We start from the raw sequence: 25,004 nt of genomic DNA on the forward strand, positions 1-25,004 counted from the left end.
CAGTATCTGTCCCCAACACACACACACACACACACACACGGATGCACACACAGCTGTTTTAAAAGCCATACTTCTATACTGTTTTATCTAATAAAGACCAAGTGCATTGAGACTGAAACCCATTTCAAGTTCTTATAAAGGTGATCACACTGGGCTGTGCATTATCAAGTTGTGGATGCCCTTCCCTGCTATTCATTATGCTTGAATGGCACACCTCTCCTTTCCACTGAAGTACACTCATACTGTAAACCCTGCCCTCCTCACTTGTGGGTACCTAGCAGGGAACCCACTGCTTATCTGTGATGCTGAGACTCCGGAACAGTAACCATAACCCTTAAAAGAAACAAGCTCCCCTTTTCTTTATGGCCAAACCTCAACACATACAACATTCAGAGTTGTCACCTTTCAAAATTTCCCCCATTACCAATGTAATAATATAATCCAGTCTGCAGCAAAGATAAACAGAGAAACATAAGGAAACTATAGGGAGAATAACATTTTAACACTTGGGTCAAACCTTACCTTACCCCTCCCTCTTCAATTGGCTTTCTTTCATTCCTCATATCCTCTAGATCACAGAAAGGCTAACACAATTAACTTTAAACAATTTTTATTACACAAAGGTTGTCACATGATTGGATATTGCTCTACTCTGTACACAATTATTCTTACTCTCCACAGAAAGGCTGCTTCTTAACTTCTCATCTGTTGATGGCAATCACTAAAATCCTGATTTTAACAGAATAGTAGTAAAAATGCCTCAGTGATTTAAGTTGAAAGCAGTACATTGGTGCATGGCTCTTATACTCATTTACCAGGAATGTACAAATGTCTTTATTCAAAAATACAAAATAAATTATCTGTAGGCATGGACAATGACAGCAGTAAACCATTCTATGTTGTCAACTGAAACCAGTAACTGATGGTTATAGTGATTTTCTTAAACATCAGCCAGCCTTTTCTTCAGTCATCTCCTGTAACTGACCTCTCAAAGTTATTGGTGAGGAACGCTGCCTCGAGCTTCCTCTCACAGCTCATTAATGATGGTAAAGCCCTATTCTAGGAATTAGAACATGCCACCTCCCATCCCACCTCCCATCCCACCCATTCCGCCCATTCCAGGATCCTTCTCTTCTTTAGGAATTTCTGTGACTACGACTTCTGCTGTAGTTAACAGAGAGGCCACTCCAGCAGCATCCAGTAATGCAGTTCTTACAACCTAGGAAAAAAGTTTTGATAAAATATTACTTTTCCTTAGTAAAAAATTAACAAGACTTGGGACTTCCCTGGTGGTCCAGTGGTTAAGAATCTGCCTTGCAAAAAAAAAAAAAGAATCTGCCTTGCAATGCAGGGGACGCAGGTTCGATCCCTGGTCAGGGAACTAAGATCCCACATGCCACAGGGCAACTAAGCCCGTGCGCCGCAACTACTGAGCCTGCATGCTCTGGAGCCCATGTGCCACAAGAGAGAAGCCTGTGCTCAACAAAGAGCCTGCGCACTGCACCGCAAGATCCCGTGTGCCAAAACTAAGACCCGACGCAACCAAATAAATTAATTAAAAAGAAATAAATTAACAAGACTTAATGAAGAGTTCTTGAAAGTATTTTTAGACACTGGTGAACTATTTACCTTAGTTGGATCAATGATTCCTTTTTCCACCATATTCACAAAATCTCCAAGCATAGCATCATAACCAATTTCTGAAGAACTTTGCAAAATTTTCTCAACTATCAACGATCCTTCGACACCTGCATTCTTAGCAATGGTCATTGCAGGAATTTTGAGTGCTTTTTTAATAATTTCTATACCTATAAAGAAAATAAATATTTAGCAAATTTAGTTCTTTCCTTTGTAATTATTATAGCACAATTCTACTTGTGAGAGTACAGATTCCCCCTGAAAGATCTCTGACATCAGTGCTATTCTACTTTTGTTATTCTGGAAATTGCTTTATGATTTATTCCATCTAGTGGCAGCAACAATATAATTCTAACAACAGAAAGACTAAAATCAGGCTACAAGTAAACCCATTACTAAGGTAACTTTTTACCAATTTTTTGATCTTCATTAGCTGGAGTTATTGAATCCAAGGCTGGAAGGCACCGAAGCAGGGCACAGCCCCCTCCCAAAACAATGCCTTCTTCAACAGCAGCTCGTGTAGCATTAAGGGCATCTGTAACTCTGTCTTTCTTTTCATTCACTTCAACATCACTTGTCCCACCAACCTAAAGATTAAAAAAGAATTCCAGTTAGCATGTCTTCTCCCATTCAAGAAGTTGACTGCCAAAAGAGTCATTAAAAAGCACCTAGTTTACTTAAAAAGCAATTTTAAAAAGGTTGCCTATTTGTTACAAGTAACTACGTGATTAAACAGCTAATAGTGTCTCACAAGTCAGACTCTAGACTAATTATTAACAAAACATCTGTTCCCACACAACTCACCCACTACAAGTTCAATTCTGGCTTTAAGGAAGGAATGTTTCAGTAAAGAAATTTTATATAATAAATATCTCCACAAGGAAGTTGATTCCCTAAGTATTTTGGTTACATACCACAGAAACAGTCATCTTGGGCTTAGAACCCAAGAAGCTTATTTATAACAATGCATCTTACCTTTAGCACAGCAACACCATCTGAGAGTTTTGCCAGACGTTCATTCAATTTTTCCTTTTCATATTCACTAGTTGTAATATCTAACTGCTCGATGATTTCTTGAATACGCTTTTCAATTTGAGCCTTGTCACCTTTTCCTTTCAAGAGCATGGCATCGTCTTTGGTCACAATGACCTCTCCAACTTTTCCTAAGTCATGAGGCTGAACATCTTCAAGATTTAGAGTTAGTCCTTCTTCTCCAAATACCTACAAAAACATTTTAAAGAATGAACAAATTACAGATTACAGGTTTTTTCATTACACCAAGTTCATTGGTAATATATCCTACAGGTATTTTGATAAAAGAAACATCTTGCAATACTGTGTTTCTTTGAAATGTGAGATTTCGAGACCAAAGCTAGACTAAACAGTCTGAATATAGTCTTTCATGACATTTCCAACTTCTCACTTAATTCTCAATTATTAACTTTGAGAAAACTGTGAACTCAGAAAACTCACCTAAGGCCATACTTTTGGTGCAACCAAAACTAGACCCTAGGCCTAACTCTTAGATCCCATCCATGTCTTTTCTACTACATTCTTGAAAACAGGTTAGTCAGTAAGCCCATTCTTGGGCCAGACTCTTGGCGAGTTAAAAAGGGACCTTATCACTATTTAACCCAATCTCTACCTCCCAAACATCTAATAAAAACACAGATTAAGTAAACATTTCAGATGGTAGTATCTGACTATGAAAATGTGAATTCTGCCTATAAATTTCAGACTAGGATGTATAAATAACATTCAGTAAACCAACATCACATTTATTTTACTTACTGCACCACCAGTAGCAATAGCCATGTCTTTAAGCTGGTTCTTTCTATTGTCACCAAAACCTGGAGCTTTGACTGCTACAACCTGAAGACCAACTTTCAGCCTGTTAAGAAGTTATTAATAAGATTTAAATTTTATAAAAATGTCTGTCTACTTCAAGTTCTGACAACTAAGGTTACTTAAGAAACTACACTTTAAAAAGATTTTTATTTTTTGCTCCCTAGCAACTTTTGGTCAAGTTGAGACAGGAAAGGACAATTTTCCATTTATCCATATTTGCCAGTATCTGCTTACCTTCTTAATAAACTGTTAACCTTACATGCTGACCTTTCCAGTTGAAAACATGTAAATAGTGATAACTATTTTATAGTTTGTGAAAATCAGAATTACTATATATTAATTTTGGAGATCATCTAATCAGCATTTACCCTTAACTCATGGGTTCCATTTAGTATTAGATTAAGTTGCTATTAAAGTCAAGATTGAGCAGTTTCTTCTTTTTTATTGAAGTATAGTTGATTTACAATACTATCTATTTCACACAGTGACTCACAATTTTTAAAGTTACATACTTCATTTATAGTTATATAATACTGGCTATATTCCGAGCAAGCAGTATTTTTAATTCAGTTCGTTTATAAATGTAAATATTGCTGAGAATATCATTAAGCTTACCTACATTTTAATCAGGTAATGAATACTCAGAATATACATTTTAAAAATGCCCATTTGAGACCAGACTGAAATGGAAGGAATGTACAAACTAAGAACTGGTCAATTTTATTAAGGAGCCAAATAAAAATCAGAGGGTTACTTAACCTCTGATGATATGCGAAGTAAACTGGAGATACAACTTTACAGCTACCAGTAAAATGGCTCAATGAAAACTCTTCAGGCCTACTGTTTTTCTATTTCAGCTTCAAATCCCACAATCTCTAGGGCTTTTTCATAATCCCAAAAGCATATCCAGTCTACAAACATTCCAGAATAAGTAAACTCACTTAGGTCAAAGTACTCAATTCTCTAATATATACCTGCTATTTCATTTGTGCATTTCCATTACAATGAAAATTGGAGACTCATTTCTAATGTACCTCAGTTCTAAGATTAGGAATAATATGTATTTTCACAATGCCCTAAAATTCTGTTTATAGCGTTAACACTATATCTTAAAGTAAAAAGTAATACATTAAACTATAGATTAAAAAAATTAAAAGAATAGACCTCAACTTACTTTAGGTTGAGTACCAATTTCTCTATTTCAGACTACTCATTAACAAAATTTTACTTTTAACAGATTATTCAGAATGGTAGTTGTTTACCTCTTCCCATGAAAAATTGTAATTGTGAAAATATTTTTTTCCAGAAGTCTTTTTGTAAAAAAAAAAGAATAAAACTCAAGTCATTGATCTTCAAAACAACTGTAAACACTTAGGCTATCTTATGAGAAAGTTGCACAAAACATTAAGGACTCTGGGACCCCATTCAAAAAAGACAGAATCATAACTGGACTAAGGGTTCATGAGTCACACTAATATTATACAAACACAAGTAGTTCAATGTGAAGGTACATAACGGAGATTTCAAACATCAATACAAGTAACTGCCTTCCACACAGAAACGTAAACCAAATACCACTGCCTATTACCTATTCAAAACGAGTGTACTTAGAGCTTCTCCATCCACGTCTTCAGCAATTATGACCAAGGGCTTACGGTGAGCATTGGCAATTTCAAGAGCAGGAACAATGGACTGGACACTAGAAATTTTCTTTTCACTTAACAGAACATAGGCATCTTGGAATTCACATTTCTGACCTGCAAAAGCAAAGAACATTTCTAACCAACTTTAGAACATTATCCTGAAAATGACTGCGATTTAGAAAAACCTCTAAACCAAAGCTCCAGTACACTTTAAAAGTGATTGATGAGTTCATGTTTTTCCTTTCATTTCTCATATACATGAACTTTCTTTTATTTATTTATTCACTGTTATTCATCACTGATTGGGTGCCAGTGCCAGGCGCTGTTCTAGACTCTTGAGGTAGATCAGTGGGAAAAAAAGTGAAAATAAAACTCTGCCCTTTAGAAGTTTTCATTCAAGTAGGAGAAGAGAGTAATAAATAAATATATAACTATTATAAATAATACATAAGTGAATTTGCCATTACTGCCCCAGTCCCCTGGTGAGCTCTCAGTCTGCTTCTAAAGGTGTTGGATCACAACCTTTTCCATTGTGTCTGATGATGCTTTCTTCCAATTTGCATTTTTCTCCTCATCCCTGTTCAGATGCAATGGATGTGTGGTGGTCTAGTTTAGGGGCACCAGCTCCTTTCTGCTTAATGGTAAGTTGTTCCAAGTAGATAACTTATTCCAGAATCATCTTGTCATAATTATTCTACATCAAACTTCTATTTCTCTGCTCACCCTCAAAACCTGTCTAACTTCTTGCTCACGCCAGTCCACACTGGTGCAGCCGTGCAGCATTTTCCAGTGTGTTCCATATTACTCTAAGTCCAAGAGAAAGACCATGAGAAACGTGTTCTGTAATCAAGTAAGTTTAAGAAAATCCACATTCTACATCACCTATTTGGAAACTCACATTATATATGATCATTTTTAAGCCTCTAGAAGTCTCACAGTAAGAAATTGTTTGACTCTGTTCACTCAGCATGTCCAACACTTACTTTACCATAAAATAGAAACTTGCTCACATTCTACAGAACTAGTGTTTCAGAGCTCGACTTTGGGAAAATGCTGAGTGGTCGACAGCATCATAAGCAAGAAATCCATAGAAATGTGAGGAACATATGAATTTACTTTTGAGGTCTGACACTGACTAATGCCCTCAGGTTGTCACATAGCAAACTATGTTAAAAAAAAAAAAACTTAGTTACTGATTTGCTCTTACCTTTTGATGTATTAATAAAGTATGGAGAGATATACCCTCTATCAAACTTCATGCCTTCAATAATTTCTAATTCATCATTCAGTGTTTTTCCATCCTATGAAAAGTCAAAGAATTCGTTATGTGAATTTCATTAAAGAAACAAAAACTGTATAGACCAATTAACAGTCCCCACTTCTCATAAGGAATCCAGATAGGAATATGCAAATGTCCCAGGGCATCCAACTCCACTTCTGCAAGAATACATGTATGCATTTGAACTAATTTTTACAGCTAGAAGGCAGTATCATCTAAGTTAGGACTGATTTACTCCCGAAGGCAAAGGTTAATATTTCACACAGAATACAGAAGGCACTCTATTCTATACAGGTGCCAATATTACACATGAAAGAATTATATGGAATATACTTTTGGAAACACATATAGATCAAATTTTTATATTTATAAAACTCAAGATTATCAGACACCTCATTCCTATGTGTCATTAAAAACGCACTTGCCTTTACTGTGATAACGCCCTTTCTTCCAACCTTTTTCATCGCATCAGAAATGATGCTGCCGATTTCTTTGTCTCCATTTGCAGAAATCGTAGCAACCTGAAACAATCAAATTGAAAGGTAAAGCTACTGTCCGCAATCAACTCCCCTCCGTTTTCTCAGTAACTTCCAAATTGATAGATCCTTGGTGGGAAGCTAGAGGGAGGGTGATGGTGGCAGTGAGAAAGAGGGAGGGGATTTTATGGCATAATAATTGTAATGAAGTATTGATCCTGTTTTCAATTTTTTAAAAAATCCAGTATTTGGCCACATTATTTTTGAAAGATATGAAATAAACACACAATTATTCTTTTAAACAAAAACAGAAAAGAGGAAATTCCTGGTGGTCCTGTGGTTAGGACTTGGAGCTTTCACTGCAGGGACCCGGGTTCAATCCTTGGTCCGGGACTAAGGTCCCACAAGCCACGTGGTGTGGCCAAAAAAACAAAAAAAGAAAGAAAAAGAGAAAAGAAGGAAGCTGACCCTGTTACTTTCTTCCCCTTGGCAAACGTGGCAATATTAGAACATGACAAAATTATGCACCTTTGATAAATGGCCAAAGAACATTTTCTACACATACAAATGAGTTTTTACTCAGTCATGTAGAACTAAAATGAGAACTCATTAAGAGCCAAATTATGGGGACTTCCCTGGTGGTCCACTGGTTAAGACTCTGCACTTCCACTAAATGGGACTCGGCTTCCATCCCTGGTCGGGGAAATTTCCAAATGCATTAGCAGTAAGAAAAATGCTTCCAATGTTGGTGACTGGGTAATGTTGCTATTCTGATACTGTCGTGTAATTATGGGATAAAATCACGTTACTAAAAAAAAATTCTAACTTTATCATAAAATGTTATAAAAAATCCATACCTGGGCGATCTCTTCCGGGGTTGTCACAGGTTTAGACTGCTTCTTAAGTTCAGCAATTACAGCATCAACAGCTAACATCACACCTGGTTCAAGAATAAATATTATTCTTGAATTATATGCTTATTCTCTCGTGGCTCCACATCAAGTAAAAATTCTGATTCATGTTAAGTGTTTCAATGCCTTAACGCTTATGCACTGCTTCTGTACCAGTACTTTTCCTAATCACATGGGAGTTGGATGGCATGCACTGAAACAGAAACTTTAAAAACTGTTTTAAAAAACCCCATCTGACATCCTGGGTGACTTGGTTCCTCGTTTAGCCCTACTTTCCAAATAACTAAAGTAAAACATCAAAACTGTATCATCTCTCTCTGCTCTAATCCCCATTAAACTTATTACTTTCAAGGTGAATGGTACATGCTGTAACTTCCAATAAACTTGGTTTGTGGGAGAAGCGGACCAGGGGACAAAGACACAGGGATGGATGACTGTGGACAACAGGCAACGTCTTAGTCAGATTTTCCTCTTTGCCACCCAGCACAGTGCCCACCACATAGGAATTCGATCACTACGCAAGTGATTTTTTTTTTTTTTAAGATTTTAAAAGATTTTTTTTTAGGAGAGAGGAGAAACAAGAAAGAGTCAACTTTCTAATACAATTTAACAGACAGTTCAAAACACTGTGGTGACAATGAAGAGATATTCCTACCTCTCCTGATTTCCACGGGATTAGCACCTTTGCTAATCTTCTCGAAGCCTTCCTTAGCAATGGAGCGTGCCAGTACAGTCGCAGTAGTGGTGCCATCCCCAGCCTCTTCGTTTGTGTTATTGGCAACATCTTGAACAAGTTTCGCGCCAATATTTTTATATTTATCTTTTAAGTCAATGGACTTTGCAACAGTTACACCATCTTTTGTCACTTTGGGACTTCCCCAACTCTGTTCAATAATCACCGTCCTTCCCTATTGCAGAGAAAACAGAGTCACACACTGTAAGTACTATGTAGCCTACAATACAGCAGTTTTCACAATAGGCAATTACTTCAAAGCCTTAATGCAACATCTGACAATTTTTATCAGATCTACAGCATGAATCTAAAGGGCAAGTTCATCAATGTTCTTAGTTCAGACAAAATGACCTTTGTTGCTAAGTGCATAACCTTGGATGATAACAATTTTAGAGACTTAAAAGATGTCTTCTTATACAATGATACAAGATGAACCAATACCACTTTGGTAGATTATAATGAAATTCCAGAGCAGACTTCACAAAATTCATACTTAAGTTTTGTCCAGTACCTGCTGTAATAATACTATGAAAACTTACTTTTAAACTTGTTTTAAAATTTAGTTTCTAAAATACTAACAAGTACAATACACACTTTCAGAGTTGTTCAACATTAAATCTTAAACATGGTGCAAATAGTATTGGCAGCTTTTGAATTTGAACCAAAGCTTCTTGTGAGGCATTCATATGCTATATTTTATATAGTTTGTATCACTCTGATATTTGTACTGGCTTCAACCTGAAATGAAGCATCACTTCACCGTGCACAACCCTCAAAAAGGTCTCCTCAAATTACTTATTACCCCTCACTCATCAATCTCTTGCTAAGTGAGACTTAAAATTTTAAATGTGCTTTGGAACCAAGGGACAGTAGAAAAACATTAGGTTAAACTAGCACCTACCAGCACATACTTAAGGTATTGTGGACGTTGTATTTTTCCCTCTATGCCTGGTACTAACTACTGGGAAAGGATCCAAAATTTAACTCAAACAGGCAAACGAGATTAATTCCACCTCGAGTTTACCAATCCGTCTTGAGCTAGGAGTTACCACTGGATTACACCACACATTGTACAAAATAAAATTCCTTCTGCTTTGGCAGAAGCAGTTTATGAATACCAAAGCACTGTTCAAAAGCTTGCCGTGACTCTCGCCATCAACAAAATGTTACTCCTTTAACAATACTCTAAATTACAACAAAGTAAGAATACTGATACCTTTGGCCCCATAGTAACGGCTACAGCATCAGCTAAAAGGTCTACACCTTGAAGCATTAAGGCTCGGGCATCTGCACCAAATTTTACATCTTTGGCATAAGCCCGAGTGAGATGAGGAGCCAGTACCCTGGACACTGGCCTAATCTGGCGAAGGACTGCGGGCAATCGAAGCATTTCTGAGGGAGAAACAAGCAGATCATCAGTACAATACTAGCGCTACCCCTGGTGTGTTACAACACAAACATAACACCCGTGCATCAGAACAAGAAATGTTAGAAGCGAGCTGGGCTGACCTCTGCCAGCCACTACAGCTGGGCCTCGAAACTCGCCACCGTCCCAAAACACCAGCTGCTAGCGCAAGCCTTAAGTGGCCGCCCCACGCCTGACCTATAGCACTAGCAAAAAGCACACCCTTCTTCCCCACGGCCACCTACCCATGACGCTAAAAACGAGTTAATCTTTCAGCGCTAAAATGGCCTTGGGGGCAAATCAGCTCCAAATGTCCCCTGAAAAACCAAGCCTACAGGAAAGGGACAATTTACAAACCCAAGTGACCAGGAGAATGAAAATATTCCTAACGGTGCAAAAATCCGCTTACTAAAATGTCTTCATGTATCCACTCGGGGCTACTGCATCAGTGCAGCAGGCAAGGCCGCGAAGCTGGGGGCGGCGGCTCTGCCCACTCCGGGCGGCCCCACGCGACTTTCCATCAGGATGCCCCAGCAAGGTCAAGGGTAGATGCGCCGTACCCGATCTGTTCGCGGGGCCAAAAGCCGTTTCCACGCGCTGCGACCACCCCGCCCCCACCCCGCGGCACCCTACACCCGACCAAAGTGGCTTCCATCGGAGGGACCATGTGAATACACTTCCCCGACTCCACACCCCACCCCGGGCAAGCCCTCCCAGCTGCGCCCTGCCCGGGCGAGCGATCCACGCCGCACGTGATGGGCCCCTGCATGCACCCACGGGGCCTGGCTCAGCGAGCCCAGGCCTGCGGCGCCTTGGGGAAGCTCTGGCTCTCGCCGGCCAGCCCGCTCAGAGCAGCGGGGGAAGGCCGGCTCCGGGGTCGGAGGCGCATGGATGAGACGGCGCGTGCGGCCGCGTACCTGGGGCAGCGGCACAGCTACTGGGCGACGAGACAGGCCGTCGGTGGCGAGTGAGGGACAGAGCGCAGGTCGCACACAGCAATGAGCCCGTGTCTCCTCCCTCCGCCGCTCCCCCCGCCCCTCCGCAGCGCGCGCGCGCGCAGGCGGCTCCCACCCCCGTCCAGTCCGCCCGGGCCCTGCAATCTGCACGCGCCGCGCGCCAGGCCCGCCCCTCCCCACCGCGCCGGGCCAGGCCAGCTGGCTTAGCCCTCTCCGGCCGGTTTAGGCTAGTTCCCGGGCGGCGCGCCGTTCCAGAACTTTCCGGGAAGCGCCGGGCTCTGTGTGAGTCAAGGGTCAAATCACGTCATTTCCGGGAGGGGAGGTGAAGGGTAAGTACTCTCACCTCGGCTCGCGGCCTAGAAAAGCCTAGAAAAGCCTAGAAAGAGCTCCTCTTTCCTTCCGCCTACCGGTCCGCGCGTCAGTGGCCTGCGCAGAGCCCGGGAAACGAATCGTGGCGCGCACAGGTGCGGCCGCCCCTTTTCTGGGGGAGGGGCCGGGGGCGAGGACGAGCGCGCCTGCGCGCTAGGAGGTCTTTTTTTCGAGTTCACGTGGCAGGGGGGTCGGACTGCGGATTTCTCCTTTCGGCGGCGGCCAGAGAGCGAGAGTACGAAGTGTTGCAACGCGAGTCATGGTGAGTCCCGCGTGGGCTGGAGGCCGGCGGGCCCGGGTTGGCCTGGGGCGCACGGGGAGTCCGGACGATTCCCTTTGGGCCTGGAGGGAGGGGTAGGGGCCACTCAGAGACCCGCGCCCGCCCGAACCCTGGAGAGGCGAGGGCCCCCCCCGACCCTTTCCACCTCGGAGGGCTCTTTGCACGCGCGTGTGAGGCAGCGTGTGTGTCAGGGGATGGGAATCCGGACGCACGCGCAGTGGCCGACCCACGTCTCTTGCGGGACATTAGTGGGTGTGTAATCGCTTTGAAAAAAGCACGGCTCCAGGCCGAGGGACTTCAATGTTTGCTGACGATTTACAGAAAAATCCGACGAAGGAGTATACTTGACCTTGGGAGATACTAAGGTTGTCCTGGAAGCTCGTCTGGCTGCTGACCAAAGGAGCAACAGTGATCCCTAACACACATAGGAAATGGGATTAAACTCGGAATTTAGAGCTGAACGTTCTGAGGTGTTTCCTTTGAATGAAAAAATCTGAGCTTTGTCGTTAACTTTGAAAGCCATTTGTGGCCTGTTCAGAATACATTGTTTCAAATCTAACATTTTTCTCTCTACAGGCAGGACAGGCATTTAGAAAGTTTCTTCCCCTCTTTGACCGAGTATTAGTTGAAAGAAGTGCAGCCGAAACTGTAACCAAGGGAGGCATTATGCTTCCAGAAAAATCACAAGGAAAAGTATTGCAAGCAACGGTAGTAGCTGTTGGATCAGGCTCTAAAGGAAAGGTAAATGGGGACTGAAATGGAACTAATTTTTTATGTGAAGGAGGGGGGGGGGGAAACACTGGTTATTGTTAAAAGTAGCCTTTTAGGTAGCTTGTTATTTTAAAGATCAGTCCCTAGTGGGTTCGCACCTAATCTTTCAGCAAAAATGATTTTGAAAAAAAAATCTCTTCTTTTATATGATGGGGAGTTCCACAGTATTAAAATCAGACGGCATAAATTTGAACTCTTGGTCTAACCTCTAACACTGAAATTGCCATAATCCTTTTAATCACTTTCGGCCTTGGTTAGCATATAAAAGGAGCTGGCTGGGCTATTGTAGTCATTCTCCAATTAAGGGTTAGACCTCAGACCTCTGAAAGTGTCAACTAGAATACGCAATAAATGCCCTTGGGGGTCAAATATGTTAATTGCATTGTTCCAGTTGCCTCTAAGAAAGGTCTAGCAAGGAGCTATCCTGTAGTTAGGAATAGGAAGGCTTTGGGCACTCTGCCTCAATCCCTCTCCCCAAATCTGCTTTGGAGGAACAGAAGTTGAATCTCAAAAGAAGTGTATGTTCCAAAGTCAGAAAGAAGACTCAAGTTTTTGTGTGTTGAAAGAAGTTAAACATGACCATTGTACATGTAGTTTTAAAAACTGGTTTACTTCGTATACTTGAGAGGTTATGTTAATATTTAACGATCAAAAAGCTTACAGTTAGTTTTTCCAGTATAACTCTTTGAACCTTTACACTGAAAATAGGTTTTAGTTTAAGCTACTGCATGTGCATTATTTCAAAATGTAACTCTACAGTGATATGTTTGAGTGAAGAACTATGGTTGTATAAATTATATCATTTGGCCACAAAGTCCTTTTTTTAACATTTGATTTGAATGAGCACAGTTGATTAATAAAAGTGTAAATATTTGGTCAACTAGATGTCTTTACTAATCAACATCTTTATTTTCTTAAGGGTGGAGAGATTCAACCAGTTAGTGTGAAAGTTGGAGATAAAGTTCTTCTCCCAGAATATGGAGGCACCAAAGTAGTTCTAGATGACAAGGTGTGTAAACTTCATATTATTAAGGAGAGGCTAAGTATTTGCTGTTAGTTTTCCTAACTAACCGTTTCTCTGTTTGCAGGATTATTTCTTATTTAGAGATGGTGACATTCTTGGAAAATACGTCGACTAAAATAAGTCACTATTGAAATGGCATCACGTGAAGCTGCCACTGAAGTTCTGAAATCTTTCATCATGTAAATAATTCCCGTGTTTCTTTTATAATAAAGTAATGATATCCAAACTAATGATATTCAGTGTCTCTGAAATTTAGTTTCTCTGTATTGATTTAAACATTCCCAAATAAAAGTATATAAATGAATGGTTTATCTTTATTTAGTGATTTAAAGATGGTTTTTAGTTTATGGGGCTTTTTTTTTTTTTTTTTTTAGAAATAACCTGCAGAGAATTCAGGGAAACAGGTTTTCAGTTTTCAAGCTGGCTTTTTACATATATAGTTGATGCTGATAGAAAGCCATAGATTTACACTTACTTAACATTTTAAGAAGGTAAAGACAAATAGCAACATTCTGACCTCATTTATATCAAACATTTCAGTGTAGTTTGTTTATGAAATCTAGTCTCATATGTCTTATTTCTTAAGTTATATTTTGAAAAACTTAACACTTCCAGTTTTTAAAACAACACTACTACATAATTTACTTAGCAAAAATTCGAAGGTAGGGTATAATAGCTCACACTGGTTGGGTGTCTTCTATATGCCAGGCATAGCTAACTTTTTTTTTTTTTCCTTCGGCACGCGGGCCTCTCATCGCTGCGGCCTCTACCGTCACGGAGCACAGGCTACGGATGCGCAGGCTCCGCGGCCATGGCCTCCTTTTTTTGTTTGTTTTAATTATTTTGTCTTTGGCTGCATTGGTTCTTCATTGCTGCGTGCGGGCTTTTCTCTAGTTGAGGTGAGCGGGCTACTCCTTGTGGTGGCTTCTCTTGTGGAGCACGGGCTCTAGGCACACGGGCTTACTTGCTCTGCCGCATGTGGGATCTTCCCGGACCAGGGCTCAAACTCATGTCCCCTGCACTGGCAGGCAGATTCTTAACCACTGCACCACAGGGGAAGTCCCCATAGCTAACTCTTAAGCATTTTCCAGGTACTGGCCTCCATTGTAGGTACTTTCATATAGCGGATGGTTTAATCTTTTAACAGCATATGAGCCAGGTACTGTTCGTGTCTTGCAGATAAGTAAGGTGGGGCACAGAGGGGTTAAGTAATAACCAGGGACACTGTAGGAAGTGGCAAAGCCAGTATTTGGACATAGGTAGTCCACATTCAGATGCTGTCTAAAACTTCATCCTTTATGGCCTCTGCTACTTTGTCAGCCAATCCTAAGTACTTAATACACGTTTTAGTCCTGGTGATAATGACTATGGAAAAGGGGAGGGGTTATCTAAAAGTGTCTGGCAATTGGTAAGTATCTAGTATACAATTTATTGAGTTTAACAAATGGGAAACTGACAGAACTGGATAAATAGCTTGATTTAGCTATAGCAGCCAGGGAGAATTAAGATTTGAACCCAAACAATCCTACAACAAAGTTGATTACCAACCCCTAAATATGTCTGCCTCTCAGCTACCAGCTCTTTCTGCCTTGCAGTCAAATTTGTTGCCTAGTTTTGGTTGCTTATAAACTAGTCTATGATCATGTCTTTTAAAAGTTGTGTTGCATGTTTTTCTTGTGTAATCAAAGTCTAGATGAAGTTTTAAGTGACATGGAATAATGGTCTCAACTTTTGATCACGTCCCAATCAGTAAAATATTACGTATGTGTATTTACATTAATGTATGCGTTAGTGCCATTTGGTATATAAGGCTTTTGTCATATTTGGGTAAAAAGATTAGAAACTCTTGGTCTTTCCTGGTGGCACAGTGGTTAAGAATCCGCCTACTTTCCTTAAAAACTAAAAATACAGTTACCATATGACCCAGCAATCCCACTACTGGGCATATACCCAGAGAAAACCATAATTCAAAAAAGACACATGCACCCCAATGTTCATTGCAGCACTATTTACAATAGCCAGGTCATGGAAGCAACCTAAATGCCCATCGACAGACAAATGGATAAAGAAGATGTGGTATGTATATACAATAGAATATTAGCCATAAAAAGGAACAAAATTGGGTCATTTGTTGAGACGTGGTGGACCTAGAGACTGTCATACAGAGTGAAATAATTCAAAACCAAATACCGTGTATTAACGCATATATGTGGAATCTAGAAAAATGGTACAGATGAACCGGTCTGCAAAGCAGAAATAGAGACGCAGATGTAGAGAACAAATGTATGGACACCAAGGGGGGAAAGTGGGGGTGGGCAATGGGATGAATTGGGAGATTGGGATTGACATATGTACACTAATATGTATAAAATAGATAACCTGTGTAAAAAATAAATTTAAAAAAAAATAAATTTTAAAAATTATTTTTAAAAAAAATAAATTTTAAAAAAGTTAAAAAAAAAAAAGAATCCACCTGCCAGTGTAGGGGACACAGGTTCGAGCCCTGGTCTAGGAAGATCCCACATGCCACGGAGCAACTAAGCCTGTGCACCACAACTACTGAGCCTGCGTGCCATAATTACCGAAGCCCACGCGCCTAGAGTCCATGCTCCACAATGAGAAGCCACTGCAATGAGAAGCCCACGCACCACAACGAAGAGTAGCCCCGGCTCACCACAACCAGAGAAGAGCCCATGTGAAGCAATGAAGACTCAACGCAGCCATAAATAAACAAATAAAAAGAATCTATTTTTACAGAACCCAAGTGGCTCATCAATTTCCTGCTGTGCCCCAGGCACAGCTAATAGGCTTTGGAGGTCATAACCTTGTAAGCACATATTTCCCTCTGATTTACCAATGAGAAAACTGACAGAGGGGAAGAGGAAACTTGTTCAAGGCCATGTAGCTGGTAAATTGCAATTAGGAATCCAGTCAAAGGCTATGGCTTCCCCATTATTACTGATTTTTTTCCCCAAGACCCAAGCAAATAAGTTTTGAGATCTAAGATGAGTTTCCAAACCTTGGTTCATCCTTCGAGTTACCTGCTATACTTAAATTTTCAGGGCTCCTTCCATAACCTACTAAACCAGAAGGACGGGAAAATTCTTTTTGTACCACGGAAATTGTCCTCGTCTAGCAGAACTGCTAAAGAAATAACTTTGTGAGATTATATTGGGAACTAATAGGGAAAAGGATTTTGGCATGAGAAATTTGGGCCAAAAATATGGGTATTGGGGACGTGGACCCATGTGTTTTAGAAAAGCATGTTGGGACTTCCCTGGTGGCTCAGTGGTTAAGAATCCACCTGCCAATGCAGGGAACACGGGTTAGATCCCTGGTCCGGGAAGATCCCACATGCCGTGGAGCAACTAAGCCCGTGCGCCACAACTACTGAGCCTGCGCTCTAGAGGCTGCGTGCCACAACTACTGAGCCCATGTGCCACAACTACCAAAGCCCGCATGCCTAGAGCCCATGCTCCGCAACAAGAGAAGCCACCGCAATGAGAATCCCACACACTGCAACGAAGAGCAACCCCCACTCGCCACAACCAGAGAAAGCCTGGGCGCAGCAATGAAGACCCAACGCAGCCAAAAACAAATTAAAAAAAAAAAAAGCATGCTGTCATTTACCTTTTGTTCAACAGGAAAATATCAATTGTAAGGAGAACGGTAAAGTAGGTAAAATTCTGACTGGAGTTTTCATAACATTACCATTTTTTACCTCTTGCCAGGCACTGTTCTAGGCACTTAACATATAATCTTGCTTACCTGTGTAATCATAGCAACTCTGTGAGGCAGATGTTCTTTGCCTCATAGGTGAAGGATGCAGAGAGAGGTAGAGTAACTTGCTCAAGGTGAAATATATTTTAAGTCATAGGCTGGAATTGAACTCAGGTTTGTCTGACTTCAAAGTCTGCCTTCCACAATTCTATACAAAAACAAATGAAAAATTGAGAATAAAATTAAAGTTACCAGGGAGGTATTCTGTTGTGAAAGTATTACCATTATCAAGATTATGATTTTTTTCCTCTATTGCTCCAGAAACTGTATGCTTTACAAAAAGTTCTTATTTTTAAAAATCGGGATTACAAAGTTTTTCTTCATTTTTATTGTGGTAAGAACACTTAGCATGAGATATACCTTCTTAACAGATTTTTAAGTGTACATCATAATATTGTTAACTATAGGCACAATGTTGTACAGTCGATCTCTAGAACTTTTGCATCTTACTTAACTGAAACTTTATGCCTGTTGATTAGCAACTCCCCATTTTCCCCGCCCCCTAGTCCCTGGCAACCACCATTCTACTCTCTGCTTATATGAGTTTGACTATTTTAGATACTTCATGTAAGTGGAATGCAGTATTTTGTCCTTCTATGATTGGCTTATTTGACTTAGCTTAATGTCCTCAAGGTTCATTCCATGTTGTCAAATGTTGCAGAATTGCCTTCTTCTTTAAGGCTGAATAGTATTCCAATATATGTGTATACTACATTTTCTCTATTCATTCATCCAGCAGATGAACATTTAGGCTTCCACATCTTGGCTGTTGTAAATAGTGCTACAGTTAACATGGAAGTGCTAATATCTCTTTGAGATTCTGATTTCAGTTCTTTTAGATAAATACTCAGAAGTGGGATTCCTGAATAGAAGTAGGGTAGTTCTATTTTTAACTTTTTGAGGATCCTCTACACCGTTTCCCATAGTGGCCACACCATTCCGCTTTCCCACCAACATGGATCGTAAGGTTTTATATAATAGAGGTGTGAACTTGTCACATTTGTTTCCTAATTTGATGTGCAGTTTTGTTTCTAGCTAGTCAAATCTCATTCTTCTAGTACATTTTTCTTTTGGAAATGTAAGTAATTAATTGATCCATAATTTTAGTGTATAGTATATGTGTCTGACTTTTTTTTTATCCAATGATTATCTTGTCTCAACTTTATTGCATTATCCATTCTTCCCCACCACCACTCCCCTGCCCCCAAATTTGAAATGTGACCTTTATCATACATTAAACTTTTAAATAAACATATTCCTGGATTTGATAGTCTGTTTCATTGATCTCTCTTTTCCATCACAGTGTTTTCAATATAAATATAAACTGTTATATTTAAGTTTGATATCTGATACAGCAATTTACTCTCAACAATACTTACCTAGCTGTGAGCATTTTTAAGCTTCTCAGCAAGGACTGCCAGATTGTTCTCCAGCATGATACTAAGACATGCCTCATCCAGAAAGCTAATTGCTGTTTTCTCTGCACCCACACAGAAATGGAGTTTTGAGCTTTTTATTTATTTATGTGAAGACTATTTAAATGTTTTCTTTACCCTTAAGCAATCTGTATGAGAGAGCTCATTAAAACCTAGGCTCTGGATCCCGTGTTACTTACATACTAGTTAAGTGACATTTGACAAATCATCTAACCCCTCTTAGTTTAAGAATTAACTGTAAAAGGAGGGCACAAGATGTCCCTTAACATTTTGAGTCAAGCCTGTTATTTTTTGTTTTGTTTTTGTTTTGTTTTTTGCGGTACGCGGGCCTGTCACTGTTGTGGCCTCTCCCGTTGCGGAGCACAGGCTCCGGACGCGCAGGCTCAGCGGCCATGGCCCACGGGCCCAGCCACTCCGCGGCACGTGGGATCTTCCCGGACCGGGGCACGAACCCGTGTCCCCTGCATCAGCACGCGGACTCTCAACCACTGCGCCACCAGGGAAGCCCAAGCCTGTTATTTTTTTTTCCTTAATTTTTTTTAAACTAGATAATATGCGTGTAAGAGTCCTTCCCATCCCTGTGCCCTAGCCACAAAGTTCCATTCCTGGAAGCACTAGTGTTACAGTTTATATTCTTCCTGTCAGGGGTGTTTTATGTATACATATGTATATGTGTGTGTATAAACATATGTATCTTGTGCATATGAAATATATATACATATACATTCATTTTCCTTTTGAAAAATAAAATATTCCATACACACCATTTGGCACCTTGTTTTTTTCTGTATTAACAATTTGTCTTTGGTCTATAAAGTACATAAAAGTTTCATTTACTTTATAGCTATATGATATTTCATTATTTGGATGGACCAAAATTTATTTAAGCATTTCCTATTGATGGATATTTAAATTCTAAACTTATGCTATTAGAAACAGTTCTGCAAAAAATAAAATTTCTGCATAAATTTCATATCTGTAAGATAAATTGCTAGGCATGTAATTGCTATGTCAAAGGGTATGTGGACTTTAATCATATATATGTACACACACACACACACACACACACACACCCCTTCAAGTTGCCCTTCACAGAAGTTCTATCAATTAATACTCCTACCAGCAATGTATGAGACTGCTGATTTCTCCCCACTCTCAATAATACAGGATGTTATAAAGTTTATGTTTTGCCAAACTGATAATTTTAATTTATCATTATGAATGATGGTGAGGATCTCATGTGTTTAAGAGCCATCTCTATTTCCTTTACTGTTAACTGACAGTCCCTATTGACGGTTAATATCTTCTGCTCATTTTTCTACTGGGTGACTGGCCTTTTATGATTTGATATCTTTATCTATCAGGGGAATTGTTTCTTTGTGACAAATTCTTTTTCCTCCAGTTTATCAATTTGGCTTTGATTTTGTTTATGCTTTGAATTTGCAGGAAGTCATTTTGGTATAGTTGAATAAATGTTTTCCATTATAGCTTCTGGTTATTATTTCAAACTCTGAAAAGTCTTCTCCGATATAAGTCTCTTGCATTGGTTTCTTTAGGTATTTTTATAGTTTTTTGTTTTATAGTTTATGGGTGTTTTTTTTTTCAATCTTGGCTTCTATGGAGATTTTCCTGTTATAAGAGATAAGGAATGGATCCAAACCCTCTTTCTTCTTACAGATTAAGCCTAGTTCTTTAAGACATGTTAAAATTTAGCCAAACTCTTACAAAATGCTCTTTCAGTCTCATTTAGCCTGCAGACTTGACTTGGAAAAAACATCAATGGGTACTCACTTATCTGGCTTGTCATTTCAAAAGGTCAGTTTATTATAGTATTTTTAAGTAATTCATTGTTTTTTGAACATGTGTCAGGCACTGTCTTAGGCACTGGAGATACAGGGATGAATAAAATGGGAGAGGCAGAAGTAAACAACTAAAGTAATAGCATAATTTTAGATAGAGATTGCTGTCATCTAGAAAATAAAGGTAGGGACTTCCCTGGTGGTCCAGTGGCTAAGACTCCGTGCTACCAATGCAGGGGTCCAGGTTCGATCCCTGGTCAGGGGACTAGATCCCACATGCCACAACTAAGAGTTCGCATGCTGCAACTAAAGATCCTGCACACAGCAACTAAGACCCAGTGCAGCCAAATAAATGCATAAGTAAGTATTAAGAAAAAAAAAGAAAAAAAAGGTAGAAAATGCCATTAACTTCATGAAAGACATGAGTTCCCCTGTTAAAAAGAGGAAATGATAACAGTCTGTTGTGACTTGTCTCTTCTGATCACATCTTCCTGAAAATTCAGGAACTACTGTATTAGATATCTATTGCTGCATAACAAATCACCCCAAACTTAGTGGCTTAAAACAACAATGAACATCTCACACAGTATCTGTATGTCAGAAATTTGGAAGCAGCTTATTTGGGTGGTCCTAGTTTGGGTCTTTCATGAGGCTGCCATCATCCAAAGGTTTGACTGGAGCTGGAAGTTATACTTCCAAGATGGTCACTTATACTGGCAAGTCGATGCTTGCTTTTGGTGGGAGCTTCAGTTCCACACCATGCAGATCCCTCATAGGCTACTTGAGGGTCCTCACACATGACAGCTTTCTCACCCAGGGCAGGTGAGCTAAGAGAGCAAGGCACAATGTCTTTTATCACCTAACATCAGGAGCCACACAACATCATTTTCACAGAATCTATTGGTTAAACAGGTCAGCCCTATTCAGCGTGAGAGAGAACCACACAAAGGTGTAAATACCAAGAGATAATAATCACTGGGGGCCATCTTGGCATCTGGCTACCACAATCACTAATTGGTCAAATATTCTAGAGAGAAAAATGAAGTGCAGTGGGAGTTCAGTCTCTCACTCATTTGTAGTCAAAGTTGTCTAAGCTTGAACTTTATAAATTAAAAAAATTTTGTCTATAACGATTTTTATAAAGAGAAATTAATTTTCAAATAATACATTGAAAATGTATAAAGCTACATATACAACTAATTTGTTCAGCTATGAACATACATCTCCATACTTCACTGCTGCTTCACCTTTACTTGGTCCACAATGAAATCTCCTGCAACTCCACAGATAAATGTTACTTTATAGCACATTTCAACTACTTCATGCATCATTCACTGCATCAGCTTTGCTCTTAGGCTGGCTTCCTTCAAGCCAAGACGGTTGATGCAGCCTCAGACTTAACAAGGTTCACTGGCAGAAAAAAGGGACCATCTCTTTTATTATCTCGTCAAGATTAAGAAAACCCTTCCCTAAAATGCTCCATCAGATATCTTTTCATATCTCTTCAGGCTAAAATGGAGTCACATGCTCACCCTTTAACTAAACATTGGCTTAGTCCAATGAGGATTTATCCCGCAGCTAGAGATGGGTTTACCTTTCTCTGCTCAAATTCGGAGAGATGGATACTGAGCAAGATCAAAGTCTGTTTGCAAAGAACATGAGTGAACGGGTACGGATAGCAAGTAGGCAACCATTAGGGGCTGCTTACCACTTAAGACATATTGCTTTGTAGTATAGTAATTTACATATCCTCCTTTCCCATTCATTTTTAAGCTTTTTGAGGATAGATTATACATCTTATTCATGTTTCTTAGCACTTGCTCAGTGCCTTACACACAATGGGCACTCACTATTTTACTTGGATTTTAAAATTCCCCAAAGAGAATTTCGTATTGGATAGATGGTTTTGAAATTACTTATGATTCTTTGGATTTACAAAATATTTTCTTCTAAAACTTTAAGAGACTTCCAGGAGTATTTACTTTTATACTTTCATACTCTATGAGGCAGAAGGAAAGAACTGCTGTGCACTAGTTTCATTACCAAAAAAAAAAAAAAAAGAAAAAACCCAACCCTTTTATTTGATATTTTTCAAAGTCTTACAGTCAACAAGCAAGAGAATTTAGATTTCTTGAATCTCAGTCTAAAGTTATTTTCATTTGTCCATATTGCCTTTAAAAAGACTACTCCTTCTTTAACCAAAATATTCAAGTAACCCATTATTACATGTAACTGTTATGGTACTGATCATGCTTTTTTTTCTTCTTCTTCTTCCCCCATCCCCTAAATTAATCATGGTTATAAAACTTTTTGCTTGGAGGTCATAATCTGCAGACTGATAGAGGAATTAAAATGTGAAGGTTATGAGCTAGAAACATTTCAGCCTTAAAGAAAAAGGTTCTTCCTGTGAACAAGGCCAGAATTGACATCACAATGTAACTTGATTAGACTTTTCAAAGAGATGAATACGTATTTTGTTCCTTAATTTAACATCTACTTATTCACTTTTTCTTTTGTTCTTTTCAGATGGGCTGAAACAGTATTACTTAAGTATTATTAAATCTGGACTTAAGAGAACATTAAGATGAGCCCCTTCAACTATAGGTAACTGATATTTACAGCTCGGGGACTACCACACAATCTGGGAAATGTTAACTGAATCCTTGGAGTAAATGAGGCGAGGTTGTCCAGACCTAAGACTCTGCTCTCTACAGACCCACCCTTATCTCTCTTAGGGAGGCAGTATTTAGGTGCCGCTTGTCTTAGATCCTCACTATATTTAGTAAGAGAATTGGTGATTTGCACGGCTGTCTCCATTGCTAGACTCTAGGCAACTTATGGTTAAGGATGCCGCCTTTTCATACTTTTACCTCAGTGCCAAACACGTACTGGGGCTTAATAAATACTCGTTGAATGAATAAATTTTTTGCTGTCTATGAGGTAGTGATGGAATTGTCCTTGCTCTTGAAAAGTTACCAGTCTTGGGGCTTCCCTGGTGGCGCAGTGGTTAAGAATCCTCCTGAGCTTCCCTGGTGGCGCAGTGGTTGAGAGTCCGCCTGCCGATGCAGGGGGGCACTGGTTCGTGCCCCGGTGCGGCTGGGCCCGTGAGCCATGGCCACTGAGCCTGCGCGTCCGGAGCCTGTGCTCCGCAGTGGGAGAGGCCTCAGCAGGGAGAGGCCCGCGTACCCCAAAACAAACAAACAAAAAAAGAATCCTCCTGCCAATGCTGGGGACACGGGTTCAAGCCCTGGTCCGGGAAGATCCCACATGCCGCGGAGCAACTAAGCCCGTGCACCACAACTACTGAGCCTGCGCTCTAGAGCCTGCGAGCCACAAATACTGAGCCCGGGTGCCACAACTACTTAAGCCCGCGCACCCAGAGCCTGTGCTCCGCAACAAGAAAAGCCACTGCAGTGAGAAGCCAGCGCACCACAACAAAGAGTAGCCTCTGCTCGCTGCAACTAGAGAAAGCCCGCGCACAGCAATGAAGACCAAACGCAGGCCAAAAAAAAAAAAAAAAAGTTACCAGTCTCTACATCTTCCCGATAGAAAGAATCTTACTTAAAGGCAAACAGACTTCTCGTTGTTAAATGCTTTTGAACAAAATTCCAAGTCATGAGTTATTCAGCTTTGCACTCACTCATTTTAACCAACCTGTCCTCCACTCCTCCCTTCCATCTTTGGAACCTCTGCTACATCTCTCAGCATTCTCAATACACCTTTATGTGTACTTGATGGGATACCTGATGTTTTCCTCTCTTGGAAATCACCCTACTGTATATACACTGTTTACTCTTTTAACTATCTTCGCATCTGGTAACCTATAGCCTCCCTCATCCCAAATCAAAGATTTAAGGTTTCCAAGCAGGAACAAAAAAAAAGTTTGCCAATGCTACTGTGATTTCATGACTTAAGAGAACACTTAAAACTTGCAACAAAGAAAATCTGAAATCCTGTAAGATGCACAACTCCCACTGTCTATCAAGGGGCATTCATTTTCTCCTGCTTCTGACTTGCAAAATTTACAAGCTAATTTTGTTTGCTTGACACACAATACCAGATGTCCACTCTATCTCAGATAATTGGCATCTGGGTCTCTTATCAACACAAACAAACTTGATACTGAAAAGCCCTTGGTTTTGAAGTTAGTGGATAGCGGAAATATCATTTCACACTCTTAAGCCCGAGTCTGATTTGAAATTGGGTCGATTTCATGCCGGGTCTGTGGAATTCTCCCAGACTGCTGGCCTGTTTCCCACTTTGCACGCCTAGGCAGATTTCGGGACAGAATTACGCTTCTCTAGGTATTTGCTCGCACAAGAGTTTACTGAAACGGTCGCCATCGTGCAAACTCTGTCTTTCCAACGTTAACCAACGTTAAAGTTAAGCCCAAGAAGATGCACCAACGCGTTACGCCGAACTTGCGCATTCCCGCAGCGGCTCTCTGCGTTGGCCTGCGAATTCCCTCGCAGCCACTCCCGGCCTCCGCGGCGTGGTCTTTGCCTCCCGCCACATTGCCGCCATTGAGTGGTCGGATATTCCTTCTCCAGTGCCCCTCCCTCCGCCCGCCGGTCCTTTCCCGGCCTCCTCGGGTTCCTCCCAACCTGCCCCGCGCAGGCTGCGGCTGTGCCGTCAGCCGTCGCCCCTCCCCCTCTC

General features: G+C 40.4%; 2 protein-coding genes across 5 annotated transcripts in view; one reads left to right on the plus strand and one right to left on the minus strand.

The window, feature by feature from the left end:
* Positions 1-593: 593 nt before the first annotated feature.
* On the minus strand, positions 594-24,872 carry HSPD1 (heat shock protein family D (Hsp60) member 1). Of its 3 annotated transcripts, XM_079925279.1 has the most exons (13): positions 24,752-24,872; positions 17,102-17,261; positions 9,745-9,920; positions 8,451-8,703; positions 7,742-7,824; positions 6,834-6,929; positions 6,337-6,430; positions 5,075-5,243; positions 3,430-3,529; positions 2,614-2,859; positions 2,051-2,225; positions 1,630-1,808; positions 594-1,219 (listed from the first exon to the last, which is right to left on the minus strand). In XM_079925279.1, the coding sequence occupies exons 2-13, from the start codon at positions 17,145-17,147 to the stop codon at positions 1,067-1,069; spliced, it is 1,770 nt and encodes a 589-aa protein (XP_079781405.1). In that variant the 5' UTR covers positions 17,148-17,261; positions 24,752-24,872; the 3' UTR covers positions 594-1,066. The 3 variants fall into 3 exon arrangements, with proteins under 3 accessions (XP_079781405.1, XP_079781407.1, XP_079781406.1); XM_079925281.1 differs by lacking the exons at positions 17,102-17,261; positions 24,752-24,872 and adding an exon at positions 11,233-11,361; XM_079925280.1 differs by lacking the exons at positions 17,102-17,261; positions 24,752-24,872 and adding an exon at positions 10,851-10,967.
* Positions 11,383-25,004, plus strand: part of LOC307188300 (MOB-like protein phocein) — a 42,951-nt gene continuing 29,329 nt past the window's right edge. Inside the window, exons 1-4 of one of the 2 annotated variants that reach the window (XM_079925283.1) lie at positions 11,383-11,520; positions 12,115-12,279; positions 13,229-13,318; positions 13,398-13,637. In XM_079925283.1, the coding sequence (XP_079781409.1) occupies positions 11,518-11,520; positions 12,115-12,279; positions 13,229-13,318; positions 13,398-13,448 (309 nt within the window). In that variant the 5' untranslated portion in view covers positions 11,383-11,517 and the 3' untranslated portion in view covers positions 13,449-13,637. Of the gene's footprint in view, positions 11,521-12,114; positions 12,280-13,228; positions 13,319-13,397; positions 13,638-25,004 lie in introns of those variants that run through there. The other variant, XM_079925284.1, reaches the window with a different exon arrangement.

This window comes from Stenella coeruleoalba (genome assembly GCF_951394435.1).
Source record: "Stenella coeruleoalba genome assembly, chromosome: 6".
Lineage (NCBI taxonomy): Eukaryota > Metazoa > Chordata > Mammalia > Artiodactyla > Delphinidae > Stenella > Stenella coeruleoalba.